This window comes from Dermacentor albipictus, unplaced genomic scaffold (assembly GCF_038994185.2).
Source record: "Dermacentor albipictus isolate Rhodes 1998 colony unplaced genomic scaffold, USDA_Dalb.pri_finalv2 scaffold_27, whole genome shotgun sequence".
Taxonomy (NCBI): Eukaryota; Metazoa; Arthropoda; class Arachnida; order Ixodida; family Ixodidae; genus Dermacentor; species Dermacentor albipictus.
Genome location: NW_027225581.1, coordinates 3,549,143 through 3,569,571, shown reverse-complemented (window position 1 = coordinate 3,569,571; position 20,429 = coordinate 3,549,143). Strand labels below are relative to the sequence as shown.

Here is a 20,429-nt window from a genome sequence, read left to right as displayed (position 1 = left end):
CAAAGCTATTCATATGACATAACTCTGACACGCCAACTCATATTAGCAAATGCACAGGAATGTCCAAAACAATAAGCGTATGCAAAGAAGCGCCCTTGCAATTGTAATTCCACACAGCGGCCGTTATATTCGATGCCGATGCATAACCAGCTGCTCGACAATTCACCGAGTTCGTAGACATAAGCATCCTTTCAGTTTCGCACCATGCACGAAAACCGCAACAAGAGACAAAACCAGACCTACCTAAATCACACCATTCCAATACATGAGCAAAAACAGTTCAGTCTTAGGGATAAACACTGTGAGAGCGATTTAGTGCGCGACGGCGACGAGCGACAAAACGGGCCGTCGCTTGAACAGATGGCTCGGTTCTGGAAATCTAGAAATCGTCGCTCGTCGCCCAAAAGTGCTATGAGCGACTAGCCAATAGCACGAAGCCGGAACTAGATGTACATCGCTCAAATACTACCGATTGTAGCGCGGAACGAGCAAATGATTCAATTTTTATACGTGCAAGGATAAGAACCAACGGCAAGACCTCCGGAAATATTTTATGCTACTTTTTTACTAAAATACATAAACGTAAATTACTAAAGCACGCGTCACGCGTGATTGCAGCCCTCATGCCGGGGAGGCGTCGCTTAATATCGTCGCTCGCACGGAGTACGACTTGTAGGCGACGAGCGAACGCGACAGCCATCTCCATCGCGTCGCTTGTAGCTGCCGCGCGCAAGATCGCTTATATGGGGTTCATACTCTTTTCAGCATAAAACATGGATTCCTCATGCGTTTTCAGTAAGTTCAAGATAACGCGCCCAACTGACCTCTTGCAGCATGCAGCTGAATGCCTGCGGCAAAGTTTCTAACTAGCACTGGTGCTGCACGTAACTTCAGTGGTCGCAGATTCCCCCTGCGCGAGACACCGTCAAGTGCGCGGTTTATTTATAAAAAAAGCATGCTGCCAGCAAAATGACGCCTTCTGTTACGTGATTCCTTAGTTCAACAGCGTTCCGTACACAGTAGACTGCTAAAGTGAATAAATTCAAACACACAAAACGCACGCTAATCACGCTCCGCATAGGCTCGGAATCACGGGCTGGTGAACGAACCATTTTAAGCGTCCTCTCGCCTGGCGTCTTATTGAACATACCATAGTTATGGCATCGTTTGCGATCTTTAAAGCTCTTACGGACAACGGCAACGTGATAAAATCACATGCAGTTATCGCGACGACTGGCTTTTTCAATTGACATGGAGAGACACAGCGCGTATGCCTAGTCCTTTGTCAATCGCGTCGGCTAAGCGCAGCGACGGCTGCCTGGCGATAGCATGACATATACGGAGAATGTGCACCTAAGTTAGAATTCACTTACCGTGGAGGATTTGCTGTTATATCCAAGGCATGACGAACGACTGTCGTGTTTTCGTAGCGACGCGAGGTGGCTGACATACGATCTCCGTTGGCTGGCCTTCGCGGCGGCGGTGCAGCTCGCTGTACGGATCATCTTCGGTGCTGTGTTGTTCCGCGATCTTGAGCGCGCGCGCGGTGGAGCAAATCCGAGTGAAAAAGTAGAGCGCTCGCTACGCGTTCCTTTGAACTGCGGCGGCCTGTTCTCTTAGAAGCAACTGCATGTAATAAAGCCCCAATTAGGTTTCTGGCCTCCTGTAACAAAATTCCGCCGGACAGATTTCCTATTCTGCCGTCTAAGAATAGGACACACTTTTGGCACACATAACTTCTTACACACGGGAAACGAGCCTCCAACCTGTGGTAGATGCGGGGAGAGGCTGACCGTCCTCCACGTCCTACTGGAGTGTCGGGAAGCCGAATCCGAAAGAAAAAAAAAACATTTCCTCTTAGCATACCGGCACCACATCCCCCTTCATCATGTTATGTTACTTGGCCCAGAACCACTCTTTGACACCAACGCCGTCCTAGGTTTTTTGAAAGATGTTGTGTTGCATATTATTAGCCCCACAAGTTCGTAGCGCTTCCTCTCTTCAGAGGATGCCGCTGCGATAATTATTTTGAATAGCACATGCCTCTAGGCCCTTGTGGTTCAAGGGCTCTGGCGAGGCAGTAGTGCTGTAAGCAATTTAACATCTCGCATATTTTAAACAATGCATCATTCCTTTACGATGGATCTTAATGTTCATAGTATTCGTCATTAGTCATCGCCATAATTTTATAGCACGTAGATTTTACGCACTTTACAGCGACTATTTTTAGGCCACTGTACAGCCAAGTCACATCTTCCATAATACATCATTAACATTACCACTAGTCATGGCGATCTTTGGCCAAACCGGGCCCTTGCGCCACAAAACACCACACAGCATCATCATCTTAGAAGCAAAACGATGTGTTCTTTGCTCAGCGTGCATGAATGATACACTGGCATGTTCGGGGCCAGCCACCTACAGTTGAAGCAGAAGATTACGCTACGTTTTGTTCTCTATTGCCGCAAGAGTAATTCTACTCTCTCTCTCTCTCTCTCTGAAGGGGAGAGTGAAAAGCACATTTCACTCTCTCCTTGGTGACAGAGTGAACAATGCATTTCACTCTCCTCGACATTTTTGCGAGAGTAAAACGACGCCTTGAAGAGTGAACCGGCCGCTTCACTCCCGCGATACCCTTCCTAGTTTTTAGAGTGTACCCCACGCAATGAAATTTGCTTGCAGAGTCCGTAATGCTGCGCATAACTCGCCCATCAATCTCACTGCATTGTGACCTGCTAAGAGCTGCATGGGAGTCTGTAAATATGGCAAACTTCAATGTAGTGAACTCATCTTGAACGTATTTCAGTGCACCATTATTCGCTGCTGGCTCCGCAGTAGTTATGAAGTTGGATGAGGTTCTTGAAAGATATGCCATACTTGAGTAGAAGGTCAGAAAAAAGCTGCTGAGGTGCCTTAACCTTCTCTGTGTACAGATGCATCTGTGAATACTTGAAGATAATCTGGAAGCCTTTCGAACATGTGAAACTGAGCCACTTGGAATATTTCTAAAACAGGCATATACGACTTTTTGTGTATGTCAGGGATCCTGAGGTAAATGGGGAATACGTGTTTCGTGATATGTTTTGAAAGCGGAATCGTAACTGAAGCACCATGTTTAGAAATGTCAGTAATATTCATAAATACTGCAGCCATGTTTCGCATTCGAGATAACGGGTTGTGAATGAGACGATCAATGAGCGATTGACCATTCGATGCGCGGTGCACTTTATGCATTCACATGCACCGCACTCACATTCGACGACCTCACTGCTAACGCCACGCGACGTGAAACAAGTGATTTGAGCATGTCACCATCTTGAAACTGTACATAAGATACCTTGCGTGATTTTCCCCAAACCTTTCTCAGCGCAGGAACCGGCATTTTGATAACTGTAAAGTAATAAGGTCGATCTGACGGCGGGCGGATTTAGCGCCGATTGTAGAAGCTATTCTGCGCCTGCTGGGGGAAACAGCCATGAAGCACGTCTGCAAGTAACATGACATAACATATGCAAACAAGAATAAGGCTTATCTCAGGATACAAAAAAAGCAGTTAGCGTGCAAACCCAAGTGCGCGCGCAATATCAACACTCGATAACCCACACGTCGAAGGTATTCGCGCCTCCGTGAGCGCAGAACTTGAACGGGACGCAAAATGCCTCGAGCGCCGGCCACGTGCACGAAGACAGTGACAAGGCACCCCAAAAATTGGCTACAGCGCAAGAATAAGCGCGAACATCCGCAACCAGCGTTCACATATCAGCAGAGCAGAGCCGCTCACTTTGCGCAGAGCTCGACCGCAGCGCTCTCACAGCCCCTACACTGTAAACAAAAGTTAGCCGACATTGGGGTTTTTGCGGCTCATGAGCTTTGAAGACTACCTTGCACCAGAAAATTACTCTGGCATGAGGTAGTAAAATGCGTTACATTACATCGTTTTACTACCATCACCGAGAAACGTAGTAAAAGGATGTCATGAGCCGGCTTTACGACGTACAGAGTTTTAGATCACATGATCAAAAACCATCTATTGAGAGTTTAAAACCACGTGATCTGGAACCAACCTGAAGATCACATGATTAAATACTACCACTTTACTCCCCAAGGTTGCAAGCTCCGCCCAATCCAGTTAAGCCTACGCTCGGCGACAGGCACGGCCGCGGCAGGAATGGTAAAGATCGATGCCGTGGCGGTGCATCCACCAGCGGAACGGCAGAACGTTGGAAACTTGGAACGTATGTATACTACATACGTCGCGTAAGATGTGTCTCAAGTGGACGCGGCTTCCTGCCGGCGCGCCGCCCGTTGCACGACCGACGAGCCGATCGACTGCATTGCGTCAGTGCGAACTCATCGAAAAATAGTGTTCCGATTCCGCTCTGCACGGCGAACCGGCGTGGCCATGCTCGCATTCAGCGACAAAAATCGCCTCAAGAATCGTTCCTGGACCGATCCTCTCTACGGCAGGTAAATATCTTGCCGTTCGCGAGGGATACCGCCATCGGCCGGCAGCCTACAAACGGCGAGTTGTCGTGTCTGCTGCTCCGGCCGGAAGCAAGCGTGTCGGTCAAAGTTCATTGCCAAGCACAAGCCCACTTTTTCATGCTTCTACGAGCGAGAAAACGACTGTTTCTTGTCCACTTTGAAGCTGTGAACGGAATCGTCACGACCCACTGTAGCACAAAATAAACAAAACGTTGGTTAGTTGTAGTGACAGTCAATGGAAAGCTCGATCACGCACTAGAAATAGATGCGATCATGTCGAGCGGTCTCGCCAATTCAAGGTGAGGGCACATAATCTCGTAAACACCACAGCTAGCGCTGTAGGAAGCGTGTATACGAGCGGTGATCATGAATTTGTGCTCACGGTCCGATTCGGTGTCCGATCCGGCGGCCGACGCGCCCGAATGGCAGCCGGAATCGAGGTGTTTTGCCGTGCGCATGCCGAAGCGCCGGATCGGACGTCCGGCGTGCGACAAACCGGACAAATTTTCATCGTCCGATGTATCCGACAACCGCACTCTCCGCACCGTCGTTTGGCCGCAGCTGTGACGTTCTCTGACGTTCCCTCCACGGAGGCGGCGCTGGCAGGCCGGTTTCTCGCCGTCTTTTTTTCCCCCCCTTGCCTGCTGCAGTTTGTTGCCGACACGAAATAGTTACCAGTTCAATAAAGTTATCTCAAATATGTGTTTATTATGCAAAACAGCGCCTAGTACACTAGCACTAAGCTACCGTCGAAATCGGGAGCCGCGACGCGAGGGCCTTTCCGCGTACAAACAGCACACACCGATCTCTATGCACCGACCGTCCGAGCGAGGCTGCTCGCTTCGCTTGCACGTTTGCCCTTCGCAACGACTGCGTCGAGTAAACCAATTGTATTTGATTACGGGCTACTTACGTGCACAGCGTTAACTGTTTTGGCAAAAATAAGCCCTCTTCATCGAGCTCGGGCTGAATTGAGCGCCGTCGGCCGCAGCGTCCGCCTAGCTATGCCTGCCGGCCGTATCGCTGACTGTTACCGGAGCCGTCAGTGGACAACGCGCCGTCGTGAAGTGTTCTGTCACTTGCAGGGGCATAATTTTATTGACAGTGTTCACGTAAAGCGAAGCAGTGTTGTGCAGAGTTTTTATATTGCGTTTCTCGACCTGAATCAGCTGGGGAGGGGGGGAGAGGTTGGATCTGGGCGGAGCTTACGCGCCGCTCGACCGTTCGGATACACGCACGTTGGATCGGACGCCGAATCGCACCGTGTGTCTCCGCTCGCTCATGGTTCGGCGTTAGTCCCTGTATATTCTTTATAAATAAGGAAGCCTACCTAGGCACTGTAAACCCAACAATTGGGGCCTAAATGCCTGCCCTCCTCCCAGCTACAGTTTCGTTTGAGCGACAAAGTCTGATTTCGAAGGCCGTGCTTTTGCAAACTGCATGCGACTGAAGCGGTTGCGAATCTTAAAGGCGACATCCGCTTCGTTTTTTTTTTGTACATATACAGTACATTTTCTTGAACTTCGTATAAAAAAGTGCATATTTATACAAAGTTAACACTTTTGGACTCAAGAAATTTGTTAAAGTGTCCCTACCGATTGTTGTTAGGAAAAAACACGAAATTTTCTCATTTACGACACATTTTTTCAAAACCGCAGAGTGGCGCCACTGCAGTATTCGTTTGGTCGACGTACCACCATGGTACCACGTTGGTTCTGGTAAATGCAGTAATTTGAGTTATATTTTAGAAGTGTCTAGACAAAATGTGCTCCTTGTCGTGTGCAGTAACCATCGCAAACCCTTCGGATTCGTGTAACGCCGTTAGTTCGCCGTGTGTTTCGTGCGATCTATGAGTGTAGACAGTGAGTGTCTTGCTACAGCGCCCGTCCAGCTGCCTTTGTTCTGCCCACGACCGGCTTGGTTCTGCCGAGCTGCCTGCCCGCGCTCTCGTGAAAAGTCTGGTACTGGAGCTTCGAATCGTAGTGTTGAAGGTTCGAATCGAATCGAATCGTAGGCTGTTGAAGGTTGTGCTTTTGTGGAGCTGGAGTTCATCGGAAGTTCTACAGTGCTTGCGCCAGAAAGACGTCGGTGCCTCGGTACCTTTGAGACGAAGGAGCGTTGGCCAAGTCTTTTTGAAAGGTAAGCAAGTTTGGCCCTTGCGCGCATTCTTGAACTTATGATTTACGTAATGAACGTTGTGTAACTAGCTAGAGCAAAGCGCTTTCTGATCGTAGGTTGGCCGTCTTGCTGTGCACATTTAGCAAGCAATTTCACGAAGGCTTCCTCTGATGTTACAGCGTACAGTACTTGCATTCTGCTGTAAAATATATGCTACCCGCCTTGATTGCTATGCCTGAATGGGCACACAATTATGAAAAAACTGAAAGTTGCTGTTCGTTCGGTAGTTTTCTGGCAAGATGTTATTCGTTATATATGCATTCCCGCAAGTACAGTACATGTGTAATGTATCCGTCGATGTATCATGGGCTTCGCGCGTTGGCACACGATTCCTACGTTTGACGCTTAAGCGGATAGAAGCTTGTATGAAGATTTTTGTATGTATACAGTTTGGTTTGGAGGACCACGTCGCGAGAACCTGTTTATTGTTTATGTTCTTGAGTGTCTTCGCGTATTTGTCTTCTATGTTGCAAACCCGACATAGGCCGATATTACAGTAACGAAGTTTATTTTTAATCCAGACATTTCAGGCACCGGCCTTTAAGAAAGACATAGACCAACCAATTCTTACGAACGGGATGCCAGCTCTTGCAATCGTAGGTTATACGGTAGTGCATAATAAAGTAAGGACTGCGATTTTGTAGCGATACTTACCCCTCGATTCTATACCACTCTTGTCGCCCACCGCAAACGGCCGGCTGTTCCAGTACGTAGCACGGGCCGGGGCGGCGGTCAGACCACTAACGAATAACGAAAAGGAATAGCATCGCTACAAAATCGCGATCTAGCTTTCAGAATGCTTTTCATGTGCTCAATATTTTTGTTTAATCCAATGCGCCACGTTTTATTGCATTATGAGTTTTGTTTTTGATTGTCCTGGTAACCTGTTGTTGCTGATTTCGTTCCTTCCTGAAACTTCACTTGTTACAAAATATCAGTGTAACTTCCTTAAATATAACAAAAAGACATTTGTGCAACCAGGCGCAAATTCATGCAGCTGGCTGTGTGAGGCTCTCTTTGCAATTCCGCATGACACTGGTAAATCACAAATTCCCAGGTTCACAGCACAATAAATTAAACATTTCTTATTTTTGAAGGCTATGCGGATTCTGGAGGTATCCCTGCATCGAGCAGGAACCTGCTGCACTGCTGGAAGCTGGACAGCACGACAATAAAGCACGTGATCTGTGCGCTTTCTCAAAGGGGCGTACAAAACTGGTGCTGCCTTTCGAGTTGTAGGATACATTTGTGTTATATACAATCATTTTACTGTATTGCCATTTTCAGGATTTCTAGTGGCTGATCACGAATTTTATGTTTTGGTAGAGTGCCCTCAGTTTAATGAATTTACCTAAAGTAGCCTCCTTTGAGTTAAATATAATATGGTGCTTGAGTAATTATGCCTTATATACTCTATATAGACTATATTAATCTAGCCAAAATGCCTTTTTAAGAACCATGAATTGAGGTTTCGTGCCTTGAATAATGTGCTCTGGAGTGTCTAGAAAAATGCGTTGTACCACCTAAAGACATGGTTTACGGAAAAGTGCCTTAAGCAATGCTTTCGCACAATAGTTGTATCATCAAGAGTTTCAGAGAAGCCTGTGTGGTCGGTATGAAACATGACAAAGACAGACATAGACCAACCAAATACAACATTAAAAGCAATACATTTTGGCTTCCATATGGAAGCCTTGTTCACAATAAGGCTAAAAACAGTGGAAGTGCATATTTAATTAAGTAAGTTTTAGCATAAGATGGGCGTGGGCTCCTTGGTTTCAGATAAACGTGTGTCCTGTTGATTGCATCTCCAGGGAATCCGTGTACAGGCATGGCTTCCAATTTCTTTCCTGACCGATTATGCTAGACACTATCCAGTCACTATTGTGTTTAGTCATTGCTGCATGCTCTGAAAAAGCATTTGATGCCACTCTTTTCTCATCCACATCGTTCTGATGTTGGCGTAGCCATTGCTTAAAGTTGCCCATTGCTCTAATGTAGATAGTATTCATATACACATGTTATGTTTCAAAGGTAAGAATTCATCTCAGTAAAATTTTTGATACGGTTTGTTACTGAGATGGCTACCTCGTTGGTTTAACATGGCTTGTCACTGGGATTGCTCTCTTGTTTGTTTAGCTTCTTGTCGGGTTCTTATGGATTTGATTTTGTGCACAAAGAGATGTTACACACACACACTTTGCATATACATGAAAAAAAGGTTTACAACAGAGATAACATATATGCATGGGCATATATATGTGTCACTAAAATACTCGAGCCTCATTTCTGCCTACAGAAAAAGAAGTTATTTCTCCTCGAGGGCATGACTGCTTGCAATAATGAACCTCCTAGAAAAGGTTTTCTCTAATCCACATTTTTGATATCTAAATGCTTATGTGGCATGTACAAACTGCTTGCATCAATTTCTCATTGGGATGAGTGGTCTAAATTTTAAATTTGAGTAATAATTGCAATAAATAACTCATTTCACCTGTCTTCTAATGACTAAAATTTTATGCTTCTACCTTGCCAAACCTTTTATGAAATTAGTTTGATGAGGCCCAATATACAGGGCTTTCTAAATTGAAGGTATCAGTACCTATTAAAGACTGTGCTAACTAAGAAAATGCTGCTTGTGAATGTGGTTTATTCATTTCTCAGACAGAAGCTTTACACCCAAGTGCAGTCAGTAAATCGAAAACGATTGCGTCTTGTTCAATAGTTCTCGAGCACTTGTGCGTCACTATAGTCGGATACAAATTTAGAAAAAAGGGGAGGCCCCGTCCAGATGAATGAAGCGCGACGTCCGATTGCCTCCGCGACTAAAATAATCCCGCTCAAAAAATCGTGCTTAGGAAACGCGCAATTCCCAGTATAAATAAAGACTTTGATGACTGGTTTAGTGGAGCTCTCATGTGCTACAGCACATGCCAGATCGCAACAGAAAAATAACCCCGTGCCTTCCACAACGCTGCCCGTCGTCTGCTCTTTAGCTTCATTGCAAGTGGCAAAAGTAGAAAGAGCAACTCTGCATGGCATTTGCTCAGTGTCAGCGAAAGCACCGTGTTAAAGCTATATATATTTTGGGTGGCAAACTATCGACGCCCTCACGAAAACGCCCACAAAATGTGGAGAAAAGAAGCAGCACGAAGTAGGACACATGTGCGCTGAGGTCGTGTGCACGATTTCTTTCACCACAACGATATACCGACGATCGAGAAGATCACTAACAAGTTCTCGAAGCGTATATTTTGTTATGTTTGTGCCCTGGGATTTGCCTGACGGAAGGCCAGTGCTATGGTTTGTCGACCGTCGAGGCAGCATTCATCCCCACATGGTGCCTGCCTGCTTGGGACACGACTACGTGCACGGCTCGAGTTTCCTCGCGGCTGCACGGCGTCCACGATGGAAGCAGCCACCGGATCACTGACTGCTATTCGGCCCCTCCCTGTCCCGGCAGCATTGCACCCCTCTCCTCCTTTCTCCGGCGGCGCCCACACCACAAACGACTCCCGCTGTGTTTGGGACAGTTTCCAAAGGAGGGCTGTGTTTCGACCCGGTGCCTTGCAATTGGTTCCCTTTGTCCTATGCGGGCCATAAAACTTGCCCGGTGCACCATTCTGACCAACTGCCAAATCGTCCTGACGCCGCAGCGCGGTTCAAAGAAGCGCCGGCCACCGAGAGCGGCGTTAGGACCCTGGAGGCTGCCCAGACCCTCTCTCTCACGGCCTTGTTTCGTCCTTGGGGACTGTCTGGGGGATCTTTGGACTGAGAGGTGTTATTTAAGCAGCTTGCAGCTGCTCTGTTGTCTCTGTCCTGATAACGACGACAACATGTAAACATTGTATAAAGAATTATTCGCAGAGAAAACTCTCCTCGTCTCTGACTCTGCGTGAAGCGAGGTCCAGACCTCCTGCCAGCCACACATACCTCGGCAAACGCAACAATGGATCTCCCATCACTGAAGCGGTGTACTGTGTGTCAAGCACAGCAGCCAAGCATTCTCCCGTGACCTCTCAAATAAATAAGCGGTTCATTTGATGACATATTCCTTCTAATGGAAGCCCAATTCTGAAAAAGCAACGTCCTGCACAGATCATGCTCAATATAAGCGTTGGCATGGAAACGTGCTGAAATGCCGGAAAATCTGAATGCAAATGCAGTTATTAACTCTGAATAACTATGTGGGGCCCGAAATGCTCATTCGGGCAGCCACTGTCCAGCTTCACACGAAAGAGCAGTAGTCAACCTGAATGAAACTGACAGCCACTCTTAGCAGCCTGCACGCCAAAGCACATTGTGCTTTGCGTGCAGTTGTGCTGCCCCTACTGTTTTTTCCAGCCTGTTGAGATGAATAATGCCAATGTCAGAAGGCCCAAAATACTCTAGTGGGCAGCCACCTATGAGCATGACGGGCCCTGTGATGAAATAACAGTCGTCAGGGCACGCTTCAAAGGCACCTTTAGCAGTCTGCACGTCAAAGCCCAGTCAAGCCGTCACCACTGTTGGTGAAACGGCAGCAACCAATGCGACAGTGACAGCCACTGTTGGCAGCTTGCATGCAAACACACATTCATGTGGTGGCATTGTTTATTTTGGTTACCTGGCCTAGGCAAGTAATGCGAATAAGAACAATTATCAAACATCATTAGCTTAGTTAGGCCCAATATACTCAGTCGGGTAGCTATTAATAGCAGTAGTCGAGGGCACGCTTGAAAAGCACCATTAGCAGTCTGCACGTCAAATCACAGTCATACCGCAGTCATTGTTGTATTTATTTATCTGACCGGGCAAGTAACACCAATGTAAGCACAATTATTCACCCTGAATAGCTCTGCTAGCATTGTGCTAAAAAATGCTGAGTGAAGTTGAATTTGTTGTATTGAGGCAGTTATTTAATTTACAAGCCATCGGCATGTCGATCAACGGCCAGGTTCAGACAATGTCATTTGTAAAGTAATAAATGGTGAAAGTTGCAAAAGCTCTCAGTGCTCTGCTTTGCTGGGCTCCATTCACTGAAGAATGTCTTTGCAACGGCGAAAGCGTCAGACAGAAATCACACCCCGCTACACATTGTTATTCGTGCTGAAAATTTTCGCCATCATATGTGATAGGCAGCGAAACCGTTTGTTTACTAAGACTGAATGCATGAAAAATGCAACAGCATAGCAAGGTGTTTCACAATATGCAGCCTTTCATGTGCACTTCTGGCTAGCTGCCACATGCACTGATGCATAAACGTGAGCAGAGGTAAGAGGCAAAGTTGCTGTGCAACCCACATGACGCTTTTAAGAAAATGTATCTCTAAACCTTTCTGTTTTGATAGGCGATCAAAATATCTTTTGAGCAAGTTGGTTAATCACATTGCAGCAACAATACAAGAAACAAGGACACAAAACGCAGCGAGTAGGCAGGTTGAGAAGACGAGGTAGACCAGTGAGAAAGGTTTTAATGAGATGGAAGAGGCCAGTCCTGCACTGTACAGGAGTTAGTGCTTTGAATGAGATTGGCTAATGAAAATGTGTAAGGACTTTGCTGAACGAAAACTATCAAAAACAAATGCTAATATAAAATAAAAGGACAAATATGAGTAAGTGCAAACACGCATGGAAGCAGGAACGCTGGCAACACAACTTATGCGTGACTGTGCCACAGCACGCATTCCACAGCTTGCGTGCGCGGTGAGCACTGGTGGAAAGAAATCAATCGACGGTGCTATACACAACGCTCGAACACCGCCATTAGACGCTCGGCTATCTCACTGTTGACAACGATTACTCACGCTAAGTTGACGGCGACAAATCTTTGCATTGGAGGCTTCTTTGTCAAATATTTTCTGTTGAGACGCTCGTAGGTTTGTTTCACGCGCGCACACTTTTCTAATTTCTCCTCAGAATGGTTTTGCTCCATCACTTTACCCCGTCCAACGAAAAATGCAGCGATACGGTACACGAACTCACCCGCCGCTGACAGCAGGCACCAGACTTTGGCAAACTTTTCTTGTCTTAACTTCACTCAGGAGCGAAATAAAAAAGACATGAAACAAACAGGTAGGATGTGTGTGCAGCAATCACCGAGGCATTCTATTTTCAGACAAAGCGTAGCGCAGCATCAGCGATGCTCGCTGCAATGTTTCTTCGCCGGATCACGGCTTAGAATAAACGCACGCTGCACAGATGCCGCATTGTAAGCTCGCAGTAATATTTCCGGCATGATAGACAATGACAAACAGATTGGGAATTCACTGTGACGAGGCATTGACACGCACAGCTGACGCGACTTGGCCCAGTTCGAAGCCCGGGTGGCCATCTTCGACGGCGCGCCACCAGCCGTCCGGCGCATGACGTCAGTCCAGAGTGTGCACCCATTAGTGGATGCTCGTGTGCATCCGCCTCGGACGAGTAAAGGCCCGTTTTTCTAAAGTTGTATCCGACTATAATCGAGCACAGCTTGACCCTTGGCCTAATACTAAATCAGGCTTGAAGCTTTCAATGTGTGCTAACCGCTAGAACAGCACCAGATTTAATTCTGTGCCAAGGGGTGGAACGCATTTGCTTAGAGCTAGGCAGATGAATGTCTTTCTTTTGCATTGAAGTTCCCAATACTTTCTAGTCTTAGGTGAAAGTACACAGCTCAGCACAACGCATGTATGGTATACGTAAGGGTACTTTGTTCTTTAAACCGTATCAACAGGAAGCAGCTACTTCTGTTTTTGCGAACCTTACCTTATTTTCTAACCTTTCCTTGATCAAAAGTGTAGAAAATTAATCTGTGCTTGTTCTGTTGTTTCACAGGTAGACATCGGCGACGGTGTATATGTTGAAAAGGGCCTGCTGAAGAGGCTGCGCCTGGATGCTAACAACTCGGGCTTTCAGTTTGCGGGGGGCCTCCTTAAGGCTCCTTTTACAAAAGAGGTTGAAGGGAGGCGCTACACATGTATGCGCAGCGATTGTTTGTGACAGCGTCATTGCTGGCAGGCCTGGCCTGCCTTTTCGCTTTGTTCTGGGTCTTCCACATTATCTACTCGAAAAAGGCCCACAGGATTTTGACATTTATTGAGCACTGCTTTCTGGATTTTTGCTACACAAAGCCGCAGGTGAAAGCATTGGATTTAGTCAATTTTTACAAGAACTATTGCTAGGCAAAAAAATTTTCAGATGCATATCCTCAAGAAAGTTTCTGTCAAAATTGTTTTGCCTAACAAAAGCACTCGTGGGTTCTGTGGCTGACAGGTTGCCCAAGCCATGTAGCACAGTGCTTGCTTTAAAGGGACACGAAAAATAAAATTTATTTGAGCTTTATTAAATCATTCTTCTACAACACCGAAAAAACAACTCCCACCATGAGAATTGGCTTGATAAGCCAGATAACTTGCAAAAACGAAAACTGGTGTCGCCACCACCACCTTATAGTTCCTGCACCAGCTCGCTGTGATATGGAATTTGACGGTGTATGTTCGGGTCTAGCTAATGTTCTACTGGCCAATATTGATGAATTCTGTTGTAAAGGTGTCAAAGAATATACTTAGTTGAAGTATGACTCCACACTGATGTGCGGGCACTGCATAAAACTTGAAAAATGAAAGTTAAATCTTCATTTTCTCATCTAATAATCCGCTTATTGCCACAATGTTCATGAATACAGTTCTGAAAGATTGTTTTATTAGTCTAAAATGATTTACTGTTTCACTTTAGTATTTCTGTAATGGACCTTCAGCAACAAAATGTGTGTTAGTATTCCACAGGTATTCTCAGCGGGGGCAAAAGCACCAGCAGCATGCTCAATGATTCTGTACCAACTGATAACTTGAAGGATATCCTGTGCCACTAGGGTTAGGCCAACGTGGCTCTGTGTTAATCACCACAAGTGTATTATGCAAAACTTAATGGCCCAGAGAGAGAGAGAAACGTTTATTAAACGAAACAGTGTCCCGAGCGAGGCCGGGTATCACCCTAAGGTGGGAGGGCTCCTTAGTCCAGGAACCCTCTGGCTTCGACTGCCCTCTTGGCCCTGGCGACGAGTTGTCGCTGGTCTTCCAGGTCCCCAAGGGTTAGCTTGGCCTCCCACGTTTCGAATAGGTCGTTTGCTTCTATTGCTCGTTTTGCGTGCATTTCTGGTTGCATTTCCCTGCCTTCCTGCCACGGGCATTCCAGGAGCAAGTGTGCCAGAGTGTCGGGTACGTTGCAAAGTGGGCAGAGGTAGCCGTGGAGCGTCGGGTAGAGGCGATGCATTATCGTTCCGTGCGTGTACGTATTACTTTGCAGGCGTCTAAGGATTAGGCTTTCTTCTCTGTCGAGTTTAGGGTGCGGTGGAGGGTACACTCGACGCTCGAGCCTGTAATGCTGCAATATGGCCGAATAGTTGGTGGATACGGCCTCCGCCTCTTCTGTCACGGGTCCGAGAGCGCGTTGGGAGAGGGGAGCCCGGCTGACATGCTCGCGGGCAGCGGCGTGGGCCGCTTCGTTCCCCTCTAGGCCCTCGTGTCCGGGTACCCACGTTACGCAGGTGTACGGGAGCGGAGTGTTTCGTCTTTTTAGTATCTTGAGTGCATCGGCCGAGATGCGGCCCCTCAAGAAGTTTCTGCAGGCGGCCTGAGAGTCGGTGAATATAACCGCTGCGTCTCTGCATGTGGTGGTGGCGAGAGCGATTGCCGCTTCTTCAGCCGTTTCCGGGTTGCGTGCCTTGATGGTTGCCGATGCTAGCTCGGAGCCTTGGGAGTCTACGATGCTCAGAGCGTACGCGTTTCGATGTGAATACTTGGCCGCGTCGGTGTAGCGGGCATTCGGGTCATGCCTGAAACTTCGTTTGATGGCGTTGGCGCTATCCTGTCTCCTGCTCTTGTGATATATGGGATGCATGTTGCGCGGGACACGTGCGATGCAAATGCACTCTCGAACGTCCGGCGGTGTTCGTTCTTTCTTGTCCGTGTCTGCGACATACGTCTCGCTGTAGTTTAGGTGTCGGCGTACTGATCTCCCTGTGGGCGTGAGCTTGAGTCGTTCCAGCTGGCTGTTCTTGAGCGCTTCGGCGAGCTCTTGCCACGTGTTGTGGACGCCCATCTCAAGGAGACGTGATGTAGAGGCCATGGCGGGTAGTCCCAGGGCGACTTTGATTGCCTTCCTTATCATGATGTTCAGCTTTTCTATTTCAGCGTTCTTTAAAGCCAGGTACGGCGTTCCGTATGTGATGCGGCTGGTGAGGAGCGCCTGTATTATTCTTAGAGTGTCTTGCTCCTTGAGCCCGCTTCTTTGGCTTGAGATCCGTTTGACGAGGTGCATTAGTTGCGAAAGGTTGCGTTCTAGTCTCGGTAGGCTGGCAGCTCCCGATCCGTCTTTGTGGATGTGGAGTCCAAGTATTCGCATAGTGTCGACTTTCGGGATTGTTGTCCCGTTGAGTGTGTTGCTGGGGTCAGGCTCTTCGTAGTTGGGTGGTCGGCCTCTCGTTCTTGCTTTCAGGATGAGGTGTTCAGACTTCTCTGGGGCGCAGCGGAGGCCGCAGTTTCGGAGATAGCTTTCGATGGTGTCGACGGCTTCTTGTAAGCTACTTTCTTGCCTTCCAACGTTCGTAGCTCTGGTCCAGAGCGTTATGTCATCAGCATACATCGCGTGACGCAGATCTGGTATGGTCTCGAGTAGTGGGGGTAGCTTGATCATAGCTACGTTAAAGAGTAGCGGGGAAATGACCGACCCTTGCGGGGTGCCTCTGTTTGGAAGTAGGAAGCTTTCACTGCGGATGTTGCAGATTCCGACTGTTGCCATGCAGTCCATCAGAAAGTTTCTGACGTATGCGTAGGTCCTAGTGCCGCAGCCGGTTCCGTCGAGATTGTTGAGGATCGCGTCGTGGCTAACGTTATCGAAGGCTCCCTTGACGTCTATTGCCACTATGGAGTATTTGCTTCGATTGTTTAGGTGATCTAGAAGGCCTTCCTTTAGTTGTAAGAGTACATCCTGCGTTGAGAGGTGCTGCCTGAAACCGAACATGGTGTCTGGTAGGTGGTCGTTGTCTTCTAGGTACTGGGTAATGCGGTCGTGCACCATATGTTCGTAGAGCTTTCCCGCGCACGAGGTGAGGGAGATCGGGCGTAGGTTCTCCAAGGTGAGAGGTTTGTTGGCCTTGGGGATCATGGTGATGTCCGAGTGTTTCCACACAGCAGGCAGTTCTCCTTTCTCCCAGCACTCATTGTAGAAACAGAGGAGAGCCTCGGTGGCCTGCTGCGGTAGGTTGCGTAGGTGTTTGTTAACGATCCTGTCTTTACCTGGGCTGGTATTTCTAGTCAGCATGGATAGGGCTACGTGGATTTCGGCCTGCGTGAAGGGTCAGTCGAGTTCTGGGTTCGGTTTTCCAGAGTATTCTTTGCTGCGAGTTGACGTGGTAGAGGGTGCGTCTCCGCATAGTTTCTTTTGTAGTTCTCGCAGGAGGTGTTCTTCTGATCCGGCGTGGTTGTGGATAAGACTGTGAAGATGTTGCTTCTGTTTCGTTTTGGTGGGTTCAGTGGCCAGGAGTGCGCGTAGGAGGTGCCAGGTCCTCTTCGTGCTCAGAGTCCCCTGTAGCTTGTCACAGAAAGCGTGCCAGTTCTGCCTGACGAGGTGGTCCGCATAGTCTTGAGCCTGCTTGGTCAGGAGAGCGATACGTGTTTTTAGCTTTCTGTTAAGCTTTTGTCGCTTCCACCTCTTCAGGAGGCCACTTCTTGCCTCCCAGAGATGTAGGAGGTGCGCGTCGACCGCGGGTGTATCGGCATCGAGTTGTATGATCTTGGTGTGACGTTCTGCTGTGTCTAATACATTTTTGAGCCATGCGTCAATGTCAGTTATGCTTGCTCCGGAATCTAGCTTGTCCCTGAAGGATTTCCAATCGGTTAGCCGTGCAATTCCGGTCTTGGTCTGTTTACGGGTGTGTGCTACATCTAATTGGAGAATATGGTGATCGCTACCTAAGGTTTCCTGAAGTCGACTCCACCCTGCCCAGGGGACGTCCGCAGTAAAGGTAAGATCGGGGTTTGTGTCCCTAGAGACGCTGTTTCCAATTCTCGTGGTCTGGAGGGGATCATTCCAGAGGGTGAGTCTGTGTTGCTGTGCGGCATCGTGCACTCTAGCACCCTTCTTTGTGGTGGTATGATAGCCCCATGCCGTGTGCGAGGCGTTAAAGTCTCCCACTATGACGAGTTGGTGTCCATTCGTGGATTTCCTCATTTCTCGTACAAAGTGATCGAAGGCCGGTAGCTGGTCACGACGCGGGCTGTATACGCTGGCCACGAATAGGCTTTTCTGCGTCTTTCGTTCCGGTAAAACCTCGATTTAGGTGTGTTCGGTCTGGGTGTTCTCTATGTCATGTTTTTGGGCTGTCAGAGTTTTCTTCACCAATACGGCAGTTCGTCGGGTTTGTGCATATGTGGCGTATCCTTGCAGTCGGACGTTCTGCGTGTTGGTTTCCTGTAGTGCTATGACATCCGGCTGGTTCAGCTTGACGAATTCTTGTAGATTGGCGTGTCGAGGGCGGTATGATCAGCAGTTCCATTGCCATATGCGTATAGTTGACTGCTGGTTCTTTGCCTTGTGGTTAGGGATCGCCATCGTCAATGGATTCGAATTCGCGTCGGCGATCGCGAGTGGGCGAGACCGAGCAGAAATCGCTGTGGCTGTTCGCCTGTGCCTTCTTCCGACTCGTGGGGCGCGAATTTTCGAGCTGTGCCTTAATGATGTAGTTGTTCTTCACATGCGCGATAAAATTGTTGAGCTGTGGTGCGATACCATCTATTTTGGCGTTTAACGTGGCGAACTTGTTCTCGAAGGTAGCGGCTGTTTTTTCGACTGCTGATTGTACAACTTTTTCCATTGTGGCGTGAATGTTTTTCATAAAGGCTTCTTGAAATATCAGGCACCTTGCATCTACTATGGCTTCAACGTTGGCCTTGGTCAACGTCGTTCCCGACGCTCTGTTTATGTTTTCGATCTCCTGGCATTTTTGATGCAGCTTGTCTGTGAGTTCTTGTTGTTCTTTGCATTTTTGAAGCAGTGTATGGGTGAGCTCTTGCTGTTTCTGTTGACTGCGGAGTAGCTTGTCTATGAGGTTTTGCTGGCTTTGCAATTGGCTGTGCTGATTCTCCAGTTTGCTCTGCTGGTTCTGCTTTTTGTTTTCTAGGACCCGTATGACTGCGGCTTGGGCCGATGCATCCAAGCTGCTCGTACCACCCGAGCCGCTCGAGCCGCTTACCGCGTCGGCGTAGCTCGCGCGCTTGACTGAGCGGGAGCGAGAACGGGAACGTGAGCGCGAAGCACTTCGCAGTATTGGCTTGGAGCTGCTGCGTCTAGGGGAGCTGCTCGCGCTGGTGGCCGAGGTGCCCAGCTCCGGGAACTTTTCACTGCTGGAGCTCCAGCGGTTGTCTCTTGTAGTCTGTTAAGCCGCTGTTGCCGTATATTGTAGGGTGGAGGACTTGGCTTCAGTCTCTTCTTGCACTCTGTACTTGCAGTTTCATGCGCTTCTCCGCAGAGCTTGCAGGTCGGTGTGCAGTCATGGTCTTGTGCTTGTCCACTCTTGCCGCATTTGTAGCAAAAATCTGGGATCGGTTTCGGACAGACGTCTTGGCGGTGTCCCGTGTTGCCACAGGTGCGGCAGTACTGCACTGACTTGCGATATGGTCTGCAGCGGAAGTCTACGCTCTGGAAGATGATGTAGTAGGGAACGTGCGGTCCTTCGAAGAATACGACTGCCGCGGTCGACTGACCCATCATTCGGGCGTGAAGAACGGTGCCGGTGCTCGGATTCCCAGAAATTGGTAATTCAGGAGGGAGTTGAATTAGCTATTTTTTTTTCTTTATCATGGACTTCTCACATTACACTTTGTCACAACGCATTCACTTTAAAGTAACTGTGGAGAATAAGGTGGTTTGGTATTCAGACATGCCTTCTGTGTGTAAACAGTGTTAGATGAGCAATACAAAGATACACCATAGATGCTGACTGGCAACATGAAGGGGTTTGAGGGCAGCTACAAATATACATCCTTGTAGTCGTACCTATAGCACCATGTTCAATTTGTCACACAAGCGTATGGCATCCATCACAACTGCATGCCTAGAAACGGACAAGGGCAACACACTCAATTCCCTTTTAGTCTAAGAAGCACTACAATTTTTAGGCAACGAAATTGAAATCTGGCTTGTACCCATAAGTACTGCAATACAGTTGTGCAACGTGTTCCTCTTGTGTGGAAAAAGGGCTGCATATGTTTTCTTTGAGCACAAGGGGGAGTGGTATCAGTTAGAGCCCCTCCATCCACGTGCCACTGCCGCTTTCTTAAGTAGCGACAACCTTTGTTGTGCGCCGCCTTTTCCCCTCACACCAAATCCGGTTCCAGCATTTCCAGTTTAAAAGTTTCCGGTTCCGGCGTTACCGCTTCCTGAAGTTGTGCTGCTGGAATTTCCGCTTTGACTGCCGATGGTGAGACGCCCACGCTTGCTTAGCAGAGCTGTGGGAGTCGCCATGAGAAGAATGCAAAGGGGACACGCTGTTGTATTCCGCTGAAGTAGTAATTCGTGGTCGCTGTTTTCTAAATGCACGAAAAACGGCAGTGGTCTCCAAGCGGCCAGGCACTACATTCCACTGTACGTTGTCTCTCGTGGCACAACCCGTCGCAGGTTAACGCGAAACAGCGAACACGATCAGATCACTGATTGCAATAGGCGGTGGTACTTGGATGGAATCGCATTCACAGTTTAAACCGCAGCTGGTGCAATTAAAGCCTCTCCATTGACGCGAAAGTAAAC

General features: G+C 48.0%; 1 protein-coding gene across 10 annotated transcripts in view; it reads right to left on the bottom strand.

Moving 5' to 3' along the window:
• LOC135910419 (uncharacterized) overlaps positions 1-20,429 on the bottom strand; it is a 299,314-nt gene that overhangs the window by 114,874 nt on the left and 164,011 nt on the right. For 4 of the 10 annotated variants that reach the window (XR_011509968.1, XR_011509971.1, XM_070529678.1 and 1 more), the window contains one exon: positions 7,318-7,403. The exons of the other annotated variants lie outside the window; for them this stretch is intronic. Coding sequence is in view for 2 of the 4 variants with exons in the window: in XM_070529678.1 (XP_070385779.1) it covers positions 7,318-7,403 (86 nt within the window). In the remaining 2 variants the exon portion in view is untranslated. The remainder of the gene's footprint in view (positions 1-7,317; positions 7,404-20,429) is intronic. 10 annotated transcript variants of the gene reach the window in all.